The 12,429-nt window shown below is 34.3% G+C and overlaps 2 protein-coding genes across 2 annotated transcripts; both read right to left on the bottom strand.

Annotated features, from left to right (window-relative positions):
• Positions 1–582: 582 nt before the first annotated feature.
• Positions 583–1,035, bottom strand: LOC107472765 (uncharacterized). Its single transcript, XM_016092298.1, has one exon. It carries the CDS (start codon positions 1,033–1,035, stop codon positions 583–585), a length of 453 nt encoding a protein of 150 aa, XP_015947784.1.
• A 6,689-nt stretch (positions 1,036–7,724) lies between these two features.
• Positions 7,725–12,340, bottom strand: LOC107459372 (protein transport protein SFT2). The gene is made up of 4 exons (XM_016077657.3): positions 11,950–12,340; positions 8,934–9,201; positions 8,674–8,778; positions 7,725–8,030 (listed from the first exon to the last, which is right to left on the bottom strand). Exons 1-4 carry the CDS (start codon positions 12,129–12,131, stop codon positions 7,920–7,922), a joined length of 666 nt encoding a protein of 221 aa, XP_015933143.1. The 5' UTR covers positions 12,132–12,340; the 3' UTR covers positions 7,725–7,919.
• Positions 12,341–12,429: the final 89 nt, after the last annotated feature.

Raw genomic sequence — 12,429 nt, 5'->3', positions numbered from 1 at the left:
GAAGAAGAACAAAACATACACAACTGAAAACTCGAAGAGAACTATAATCTGGGGAGGTATGATAAAGACGTTCAAAGGGAGTAACATTACCAAGAATAGAAGAAGGGAGTCTATTGATAACATGAACAGCAGTAAGAACAGCTTCACCCCAAGTACGCTCAGGACATGAAGAAGAAAGGAGCATTACACGGACGGAGTCAAGAATGTGACGGTGTTTGCGTTCAGCTCTACCATTTTGTTGAGATGTACCAGGACAAGAAAACTCAGACAAAGTACCATGTTCTGCAAGAAAGGCTAAGAGTTTGGAATCACGGTATTCCATAGCATTATCACGTCAGAAAACCTTAATAACCTTGGAAACCTGAGTTTTAATCATAGTAGCAAAGTTGATATAGATCTGAGGTAACTCATGGCGATTAGTCATCAAATAAACCCAATTAAAACGGGAATAATCATCAATAAAAGTGACAAAGTACGAGCTCCGCCCATAGAGGCGGTGGGAGCGGGGCCTCAAACATCAGAGTGAATGAGATCAAAAGGAGAGCAAGCAAGAGATGAATTATTGTGAAAGGATAAAGCAGGTTATTTGGCAGTTTGGCAAGAAATGCAATCAAAAGATTCATTTAGAACCTGACCTAAAACACCTTGAGACACAAGAGGACGCAGTTTTCCTAAGGAGGTGTGGGCAAGACGCTGATGCCATAAGTAGAGGGTAGAGGGAGAAGAAGCAGCACAAAGATTTGGTATAGGAGGAATATGAAGATTCTCGAGTTCAAACAACCTTCCGACCTTACGTCCAGTCCCGATGATTTGTCCTGTCCGAGGATCCTGTACACCACAACCAGAAACAGAAAAAGTGACTTCAAAATCCAGATCAACAAGTTGACCAACAGAAATAAGATTGAAGTTTAATTTGGGAACATAATAAGTATCAGGAAGATTAAGAGTTGACTGGGATATAGAACCCTTGTGTGTTGCATGCAAGAGGGAGCCATTTGCAGTATTGACGGAAGGTCCATTTGTAGTGGTAGACATGGACGAGAAAATATTATGCAATTGAGACATGTGATTAAAGCAACCCGAGTCAAAGTACCATTTAGAATTACCTAAAGGGGTGAAAAAAGCAGCAAGGATATTACCAGAAACAGAGAGAAGACGCTGAAGAAGAGATGCAATATCAGAAAGAGAGACAGTAGACGAGTTGAGTGGACTAGGACATGGTGGGCAAGTAGGACAGACAGTAATTAAATGTCCCGAGAGCTTGCAGTAACGGCAGAACAGCTATGAACAATGGTAGCTAATATGACCTTTCTGGTGGCATGTGCGACATTCAACAGAAGGACAGTCGGAGAAGAGGTGCCCAGAACAGTTACAGTTTCGACAGAATTTGCCTTTTCTGTTGGTGGCAGTAAAAATATCTGGCTTTTCCATGATAGTAGTCACAAAGATCAAAGAGACGAGAGAAAATGGCAATTTCGGAATAGAAAATGAGAAATCGGAGTGCAAAATCGGAAAGAGCTCACCAAAAAACCTTAGGAAGGGTCCCACTTGACTGCCACATCAGCGCCACGTCAGCAATGACGTCAGCGCCACGTCAGTAGAATGGTGACACGTGGCAGCCCGCGAGAGGACGGAGAAGACAGGCTGGCGTTGAAGTGGAGGCCGGGTCGGGGCAATAGCGGGCGCGTGGGTCGCTATGGAAGCTGGTGGCGTGACACGTAAAGGCTCCAGGAGCGTGGGATCAGCAGCAAGATCCAACGGCTATTAAAGCATCTTGGAGGAGGAACAATGGAGGTGGACAACGAACTTCCAGCGGCGCGTGGCGGCGCGTTCGGGGGCTTCTGGCGAAGATCTCGGTCGAGTTGGAAAGCTGACGAAGAGAGGATCACAATGATGCCAGAGGTGACGAACCAAAGCGTCGGCAACAGATCGAAAAATGCAAGCAAAGAGGCACGGGTGGAATCTGGAAGGAAGATCAACTTGGTCGTGGCAGCGGCTTTTGGCGGCTCGTGGAGGCGCGTCTGGCGGCGGATGGCGGTGGTTCTGGTTCCGTTGGAATCACGGCGACAAGATGAACAAGATGGTTATGGGGGTGACGAACCAAAGCGTCAAAAAGGGATGAAAAAAGAGGCCAAAGAACACTGCCGGAAAGGAAAAAACAATGAGGCTATGAACTAATATTCATTGAAAAAAAAAAGACCTAAGCTCTTGATACCATGTTAGAAACAATAGATTGAGAGAGTAATATGAAAAGTGTATTATTCAGTTGTATGAAAAGATACAATATACAAGGAGTATTTATAGGTGGTAAATGAATCAGAGCAATAAAGGCACAGAATTCTACAATTAATATTCAGATATACTAGACGATACTAATTGATCTAAATTGATTCTAATGATTCTCTAACAGTTTTAAACTATACAAATTTATCAAAAAAATAATACCAAAATTTTTTAACTGTCACACAGAAAATTTTTTAATTTTGATACTAAAAAAGATGATGATGATGATGATGATGATGATGATGATGATGATGATGATGATGATGATGATGATGATGATGAGGAGGATGATGATGATGATGATGATGATGATGATGATGATGATGATGATGATGATGATGATGATGATGATGATGATGATGATGATGATGATGATGATGATGATGATGATGATGATGATGATGATGATGATGATGATGATGATGATGATGATGATGATGATGATGATGATGATGATGATGAGGAGGAGGAGGAGGAGTTGTTATTTTAAATTCTGACACAAAATAAATTTTAAACGTGCCATTTTTAATTAAATGATGTACTTTTTTTATCATTGAACTAATTGAGTGGTATTAAACTATATATATAAAGAGATTTAATCATTCCTATGTCATTTGCAACAAATTTAATGTATTTTAATTTCAAATATATTTGAATTTATTTTGTTGGTTAGGTAAATTTAAGTTTTTTGACTTGTAATTCTTTAAAAATTTCTTATGTCATTTACTAAAAATCTGTGTTATTATTTCTAATTAAATGATGTATTTTTGTTATCATTGAATCGTTCGTTCGTGTGGTATTAAATGATATAAAAGAGATTTAATCATTCATGTGAGAATTGTAATAATTTAATGTGTCTTTTAAATCTAAAACACATTGAAATATATTTTAAGAGTTGGTTTTGAATTTGTGGCCCTTTAAAGATTTTTTGTATTATTCATTCAAATTTCCAATGTCATTCACTTAAAATTTATGTGTTATTCATCAAAATTTTGGTGTCATTTATAACTAAATAATGTATTTTATTATCGTTAAACTAATTGTATAATATTTAATTAAAAAGAAGATGATAGTGGTAGTGACGATGGTGATAATAATGAAGGAGGAGAAAAAATATAAAAAAAAAAAATCAAATAAAAAAATGAGAAAATAATAATGATAGTGGTAACAATAATACTAACGATAACAAAAAAAACAAAAAAAATCATCCTAAATCTTAAATCTTAAAAAAAAACTGTATATGTACAAAAAAAATACGTACGAAAAAAATGCGTAATTTATTTGATTAAAAAATTATTTAGTTGTCTAATTTTTCTAATTGCAATTACAGGGTCCACCGTCCACCAATTATGGTCCTGGTTTAATGATATTATATTAACATGAGAAATTAAATAAATACTTCTATAATGATATTTCTTTTAAGCTATTAGGTGCAAATCTTGGAATATCCATTGACTAGAAGCCAATAACTAATTTCTTCTAATTTCGTCTAAATTCGCTTTCTATGGGTAGGGAGCTAGTCATGAAACTTACTGCATTCACGTTGCTGTTAAGTATCGAATTCAAGACATAATACTCAAACAAGTCAAACAACTTCTATTTGTATTAGGCCCTGTGATTTTTTATTATGATATTGATGAGATCAAACCTCAACATTCTAATTGGGGTGGTAAGAGAGCTGGTGAGTTAACCACGACCATAAAGGAATTTTTATTTTTATCTCAGAAATTAAAAAAAAAAGTATTATTATGAAGTTAATTAAAATATAAAATATAATCAATAACCAAATAAATAATAACCAATTAATCATAAGATCTAAGGAGGAGAGATTAGTCAATTAGTGATTTAGTCATTTAAGATTAAGTTAGATGTAATTTTGTTTATTTTTATGGCCTAAAAAAGATACAAATGTCTCATCTGTCAGTCCACCTATCAAAATTTGCAGGTCAAACGGACAGGTTTAGCAAATATATATTTTTTAAACATGTCAATTTTTTAATTTGTCTATATTTTTTTGAGTTAATTATATTGGCACGATAGATTTTGACCTATTTTGTCACTTCAAATTCTAATGCTCTTACATGATAATCACATGTTTGATCTTATGCTAATCGAAAAATTCAAGAGAAGTAGTGTTAAGTGAATCCAGAATAAAAGAAAAATGATGGTGTACACACTTAGCTTATATATTAAGTTAGGTTTTAAATAGCACTCCTTAATTAAATTGAAAGCTTATTAATTTTGTCATATTTATAACATTATAACACCACCCATTTGCAGCAATGTAGCTTGCCAAATCTTAACAAAGAAGATAATAAAATAGTCCTATCATATCATAAAAAAAAAAAGTTTTCAAATATGCTATTACACCAGTGTTTTAATAAATTTGAACGGTTGATAAAAGAAGAAGAGCATGGTAGTATTATCAATGAGAAGAGGCTTGAAGGATTGGAAGAAAGCGAAACCAGTTCGAAAGAGAGGTACGAAAATAGCGGCAGCAACGTTAGGCTGAGTGTCGGAGGGTGAGGCACATCGGGCTCACCGATGGAGGTGAGCACTGTGGCGGTGGGAGGATACAGCGGTCTCGGTATGGCCGGCGAGAAATTCAGTGACGCGAAGTGAGAACGGAAAAGATGACGGTAAATTTTGGACGTGTATTGAAAATTACAGTAAGATTAGAAATAACCTTACACGATGAATTTCAATACTAACTTTAATTTTAAATTTTAAAATTTTAAATTAAATAATTAATTAATAATTTAATTTTTAATTTCATTTTTATTTTTTTAATTCATTGTACATGTTATACACAATTAATATTAATTCTCAATACTTTCTCATATTTTATATATATATTTTAATTAAGATCAACTATTAAAAATATCTGAAATATTGATATACCGGTATATTTAAAAATTTTCCCAAACAAAGCAACACATTTAATTATGCTATGACAAATGTATCATTGCAATTTGCAACTCCTTCAATGTGTGACTCCTAAGTTTTCAGTTTAGTTTTGTAGACCGTTCATGGTGCTCCGCTGAGGTAAGCTTTTTGTTTTTATGTCAATGAAGAAGATGATATATGACTTACAATAATTCAATGATTAAAATATAGAAACTAAACACCTCTTGGTTACACATAATCTTCATCATGTTAATTAAAAGGTCAAATCACTGTGTTTATCCCATTATTTGGTGTCCAAATATTTCCTTAAAATCTGGGTCTATGCTCCCTAATCACCAATCACTACTTTCCAAATTCCAATAGCAATAAATTATTAAAAAGGAGAGAGAGTTAAGGGATACAAATGAGAGTTTAAAAAAGATATTGTTTGCACCTAAACCTCACTAAGTTGAAGTTGTCCAATCATGTCCACCAGTCAATATATGTATGTATACCAATTTCCAAGTCAATTTTGCTTTCTCAATTTGTCATATTTGATTAAAATTAAAAAAGGTTTACTGGTTTTGGGGCTTCAGGATGTTAATTGGCTTGCCTTTTCACTTTGACCTTTTTCTCTTTCGTTGTTAGTAAGGGAAAAAGGAATAGCCATGGTTTAGTAAGGACGAAACACTCCTAGGTATCGTTTGGTTAGAGAGAGTGAAAGACTAAAATTGTCATTGGGAGATTAAGACTCAATATTACGTTTGGTGGTTAGCGATTGGAATTAAAATTTCAGTATCTATACCAAAATTTCAGTATGTTAATATTTTAAAAAAGTGGGGGAATAGAAAATTGAAATTTTAGAAACAGAGATTAAAATTTTAATAATATTTTTTTATTAAAAATATTTTTATTTAACTTTTTAAATTCTAAATTTACTTCAATCTTTATATTTATTTTAAATTAAACATAATACTGTGACATAACTCAGTTCAGTATATTTTATACCAAACACAATACAGAAACTTAATTCAATCTCAATCTCTGTTTTTAATCTCAGTCTCAATCTCTCTTCCAAACGCAGTCCTAATGTCCTAAATAAAGCAATTTATACGTGATACTTTATATTAGGGATAGAATTTAGGTACTAACTCTTCTTTCTATCTTTTTTATTTATTTATTTTTAGGAGCTTCAGCCTTTTGAATAAATTTTTGAAATTGATTTGCACATATCCAATTCTAATATAATATCAAAATATATTCTATAGTTGTCCGTAATTTTTTTATGTTTTTTATAACGGTTTTAAGAATCGACCAGTTCGATCGGGTCAACTAAAAATTGACCATCAAATTAGTCCAATTCAAAATAAAAATCTAAAACTTTTATTTTTGGTTAAATTTCAATTGTACTTTTAGTTCCACCAATTCGATGACTGATTCGGTTTTCAAACCTTACTTCTTACCTTAAACTTCTCGGGCTATACGCCAAAGTCCAATATCTAAAGAAAGGTGAAAACAAGTAAAACTTTGGTTTTAATTTAAGGTTTGTTATTGGCACTCAATTCTAGTAAACTAATTCTCTAATATATTATAGTTATGGTTATGGATATTACCTTGGCATTGTTTGGTGTTTAACCCAAAATCCCCATCTCAATGAATATATTTAAAGGAGGGTAAAAATGGATGGAACTAAGTTGAGTTTTCCTCTATTTATTTATTTATTTATTTATTATTATTATTTTTGGCCGCACAAGTTGAGTCTAGTTTCAGCTTAAAGTGGATTGTATTGCAAACTTATGACCCACGCCTAGACTTATTATCCTAATTTAAATCAGTTTCATGAGTTACAATCAACAACCATAAACCTAAATTCGATTTTAAGATCAGTGTGAATGAAGAAAGACCACTGAATAGAGGTCCCATTTAAACGTCTGGCCATATCTAAGATGTTTGTCTTTCATTTGTTGGGTTAGTAAATTCCAATGGCCAGGTCAAAAAGTAGCACGGAAACATACATTGGTCCTTTAAACCCGGAAATGGGTCTCTTTGTAGTAATGGTGTTAGGCAAAAGGAAAAAAAAATGGTAATGATTTCTATACACTTATTCCATCTTTCACCAATGCACATCACAGTCCAACGAGGATCAAGTTCCAATCTTTTCTTGTTTGTGGAAGGTTTACCTCTGAATGATGATGGTTTAAAGTTACTTTGGGGGGCAAATTTTAGGATCCTTGACCACAACTTTGGACCACCGTTGATTTGAAGCTCCCATGATGTAACTAAAAAAGGATGGTTGGAAGCTTGTGTATCTCCAACTGCTAAAGGAATTTTCAATCAATCATTCATTCTGCATTTGGATATGATTTGGATACATCAACTATATGAAATGTCTAATTGATATTATTTGGATTTAATTTTCTGTCAACATGTGCTCTACTAAAAGTGTAAGAAGGATACAATTAAATTCCAGTCTGCATAAAAGTGGGAAGAGGAAGAAAAAGCAATATTATCAGCTGAAGTTAATTTGCAATATGAAAGTTGAGGCTAATTAAGAGGAAAATCAATTTTTTTCCCCCATTCAGAGGGAAAATGTTAGATGATGCTTCATCTCAGCAGTATTCTTAGTTCAGTTTAAACTTCAAAGCTTTAACCTCTAGATCTCAAGAGACAAAATTTACAAGTCAGCTAACCATATAGACAATGATCTTTCACCTCACTCACTCAATCACTACCATTTAACCAAAACAGTGTCACCTCCCAAAACATCTCACTATTGAAGAGGTAAAAGCAGAAGTCAGAAATCTCATTCCAGCAGATCCACCAGGAAAATATGATATAGCATAGTATCCAAGTGACAGAACCTGCAAGTATAATTAAAATTTCAATGCAATACTGATCCTGATGGTGTGTGTGAGAGAGATAGAGATAGAGAGAGATCATATTACAATGAATATACTCCAATACTATACTTTTTATTGGTGAATTATTATCAAAAGAAATTTAAGCATAAATGGGATAAGTACTAACACGATCCATCACAGCACATAATAATATTATTTGATCCATGTAGACTACCCCCATCAAGTGGGATAAGAGACTAATGTTGAAGATTGGAAGTTGCTATCTTGGATTTTCAAGGTCAAATATTGATAAAAAAATGATCTAATAGAGAATCATAATAACAGTTAGAAATAGAAAATATATTTTATAAAAAGCTAAAAAATGGTGTCTGCAATTGCGAAACCTATATGCATACACACACGATAAGAGCCAGTTCTACGGCCATAGTTCTTAGAACCATGTCATGATATTCACACAAATCACAAAAGCTAGAAATAAGGCCATTTAAAGTAAGACTAGCTCTGCGATATAGAAGTTATTGCTGATGATTGCTATGAAAAGTTTGTGTCATATACAAATCAAAAAATTATTTGAGCATACATCAAATCAACATCAATACTGAAGCACATGAAGGGTAATGCTAAAAAGATGTTAAGGATATACCTGTATAACGGAGAACATCACAGAAAGAACATAGCTATGGCGCACCATTGATACATATATGGTACCAATCATACTGCATATAAAAGCCAATGTGAAAGGAAGCCTCTGAAAAATAATCATGAGTAACGACAGTTAGAACAAAGCAAAAGGTACATGAATCAAAACAACGAGGCTACAATTTTCCAAAAATCCCAACAAATTATTGGTCGAAGTTGTAAATATTACTACACAAGCAAGGAAATGGAACTCTAGTCAGTTACCTCCTTCGACAACATGTGAGCAAGCTGATTCTTTGGACCCTTGAGAGCAAAGAATGATCCAATAATAAATCCACATCCAAGTGTAAAGCAAATAGCAAACTTCTGGGGCATAACCACCATTACGGGCAGGAACAATGTAAATGCTATGAAAATGAAGAATATCCCACTTGCCAAAAACAAACCAAAGTACACGAGCGATTTGCCAGAAGGAACATTACTAGTGGCAGACTGGAAGTTTCCTGGTAAATCTCTCACGCCTTTAGAAACCCTACACAATTATAAGAGAGATAGATTAACTACTTGAGGACAGCATGTCCCTTAACCATGACGCAAGAAAAATTTCAGGAAATTGCAAATGCCTACTATTAGTTTGTTTGCCAGCAAGTTATATCATCACAAGGAAAGAAATTTAGAACAATAAAAACGATCTCCCACATTTAGATAAGGTAGAAAAATAGTCCATCTTTCCAGTGTCAAAAATGAATACCCATCCAAACATCAATTCACACGAGGACAACATGACACTAGAGTAATTATCATCAAAGACATTAGCAATTTTATGCTTCATAATTTACAATTGGAAAGAGGATCTCAATCACCGCTTCAAATAATAATCTACTCACATAAAGACAGCTAACACCAGCAAAAACAATCTTTTAAATGATCATGAATCAGCTTCTCACTAATACAAGTTAACTGTCAACAACAACTAAGCCTTGTCACACTAGGTGGAATCGCCTACATAGATCAAATGGCATCATATTTAGCCATCTAGTTGACCCAACCTGACTGCACCACATATGGAACAAACAAACTTATTGTTTGGCATGCTTCCTTCCTTCCTTTCCATTTATGATCTCGTCCATATTGTTGGCTAATGTTCCTGTGACCCTGCACTCAGTAGAGAAGGAACATTGGATAGACATTTAAACATCATTATCAACCCACCAACTGCACCACCTCTGTGACACCCTACACAGGAGAAGAAGCAGGTGCTTGCGGGATTTCTATGGTTTTCTAAGATTTTCTTAAGGTTTTCTAGGGTTTTCGAGAATTTTTTAGGGTTTTTTATGGTTTTCGAGGGTTTTTCTATAATTTTCTAGGGTTTTCTTTGGTTTTCTGTGGTTTTTCTAGGATTTTCTACTGTTTTCTAGGGTTTTCTTGGGTTTTCTTGGGTTTTCTAGGAATTTCTAAGGGTTTTCTAGATTTTTCTAAGGATTTCCAGGGATTTTCTAGCGGTTTTCTAGGATTTTCTAGGAATTTTCTAGGGTTTTCTAGAGTTTTCTAGGGATTTCTATGGTTTTCTAAGATTTTCTTAAGGTTTTCTAGGGTTTTCGAGAATTTTTTAGGGTTTTTTATGGTTTTCGAGGGTTTTTCTATAATTTTCTAGGGTTTTCCATGGTTTTCTGTTGTTTTTCTAGGATTTTCTATGGTTTTCTATGGTTTTCTAGGGTTTTTCTATAATTTTCCAGACGTTTTCTTGGATTTTCTAGGATTTTCTAGGATTTTCTAAGATTTTCTTGGGTTTTCTAGGGTTTTCTAGAAATTTCTAAGGGTTTTCTAGATTTTTCTAGGGTTTCCAGGGGTTTACTTGGGTTTTCTATGATTTTTTAGGATTTTCTAGGATTTTCTAGGGATTTTCTAGGATTTTCTAGAGTTTACTAGGCTGTCCTTGAACCCTAAAGCAGAAACCAGCAGATACGATAAAATATCCCTTTTTCCCCCTGATGCACTCTATTTCGTTGTGTAGTGCATAACTGAGAGTGGCAACTCCTTAGTCACTGCACACAACAGCTCCACTTCCCCTAACATCACATTTAAATGGCAGATGACCCATCAATAAGAAGTGTTTGAGCAAGACATCAAAGAGGGATCTGAGACTTGAGCAGTCTTTGTTCAAGTTTTGTTCTCATAAACCAAGATCTTAAGCTCTAATACACGAATCATTTCTACATGTTAGCTATAATTCATGTTGATCTATTTCCTTCTTGTCTAGCTGTGTTGCAAATACTCTTTTACTGTTCTAAAGCATCTAGCAAGAGATAACCTTTTGCCAACATCAAACAATAGCTATCTGCAGCTTTTTCCTGACACTTCAGATTATAACATGGCCTTGAATGGGTGAATGGGATATCCATACATCGAAATGTGTCAATTGAAGGGTTGACACTTCGAGTTCAATAGAGAAAACCAGCGTTCTTATTTTTGTTCAAAGAATATCTTTGATGTCTTGGCCCACATTTCTCCAATAAAAAACTATAAACTAAGTTCAGGAGTTAGTATGTTACGCCGTCATTGCAAAGTATTTCAAGGGAAGAAGATGATTCTGGGAAAAGCAATCCAGCTTAAAAGGAATCTCTCAAAAGCTACCAGTTTTATCTCGACTCCAAGCTCAACTAATTCTACATACCAATACCATCTAAACTCTCCATGACATTTCCTCAGTTTTCTCAAGCTATAAATAATTCATGAAGGTTTTCATTCTAAGACAATATAGCATTTTCATTGTAAAAGAGGAAACACAAAATACCTAAGAGAACCCTTTTCTTTTTTGAGGCAATGAGAGTCATCAACAAAATGGCTGGGTGGGGGGAGTGTAAAAACAAAACAAAACAAAAAAACCAAATTGTCTACATCTACAACACTTCACGCTCTTTCAAGACATCAAGAATTCTACAAATATACTCTTCGACAAATGTCTGAAACCCTTCGTAGTTGACATTCTAGCTTTCCATGGTTTTGGAAACTAAACTAACATACTTCAACGTTTCTTTTTCTCTTTCAAATTCTAATCCCACAGAAACAGTATCACTTACCAACAAACCCTGTAATCCAAGTGCAAAATCTTTCAATTCCTCATCATAACTAGAATGAAATAACTTAAATCTCTTCAAATTACAACTATGCCATATCCCATGCCGCACTTAGATCGCCAGATCACTAACATAGACAATCAAATGCACAATCCTACGAACCCTAAAATGACATATTTGAACAAGCAGAGAGAGGAGCTTACACGCTAAAGGTTCCTGAAACGGTGTCGTTGGCGGACCTAACGGCGGATTCAATATCAAAGGGCATCAAAGTGGAGGATTCCTGAGAGGCGGCGTATGAGTTCCAATCGGCCAACAAAGACGACGACGTTTGCATCTGATCGTCGCCGCTGCTACTGCTTTGTCCCGAAAACCAACCCTGCATTTTTTTTTTCCTTTTTCCTTTTTCGAACTTGAGAGAGAAATCGAAGAAGATTGTTTATTCTGTAATGTGTTTTTGAGTTTTATTTTCGGATATGTTAAGTGGAATTTGGAATCAATGATCAGTGGTTAACTGATTAATTATTATACGCTGGATTAGCTGCTAAAGAATCATAGTTCGGTCTCTCGATTCCTGCTACGATAAATTGATTTGATGACGATGATGATCAAGATGGATTTTTATTAAAAAAAATAAAAATTACTATTTACTTTTATAATTATTTTGTTTTAATTGGTGATCA

Source organism: Arachis duranensis, chromosome 1, assembly GCF_000817695.3.
Source record: "Arachis duranensis cultivar V14167 chromosome 1, aradu.V14167.gnm2.J7QH, whole genome shotgun sequence".
NCBI classification, from domain to species: Eukaryota; Viridiplantae; Streptophyta; class Magnoliopsida; order Fabales; family Fabaceae; genus Arachis; species Arachis duranensis.
This window is presented reverse-complemented; position numbering and strand designations above follow the sequence as displayed.

Coding starts and splice junctions, on each gene's coding strand:
- LOC107472765 (XM_016092298.1), bottom strand. CDS start 1,035: ATGTCTACCACTACAAATGGACCTTCCGTCAATACTGCAAATGGCTCC.
- LOC107459372 (XM_016077657.3), bottom strand. CDS start 12,131: ATGCAGGGTTGGTTTTCGGGACAAAGCAGTAGCAGCGGCGACGATCAG. Junction 9,202..11,949: donor GTTTCAGGAACCTTTAGCGT/GTAAGCTCCTCT, acceptor ATAATTGTGTAG/GGTTTCTAAAGGCGTGAGAG. Junction 8,779..8,933: donor CTCACATGTTGTCGAAGGAG/GTAACTGACTAG, acceptor ATTATTTTTCAG/AGGCTTCCTTTCACATTGGC.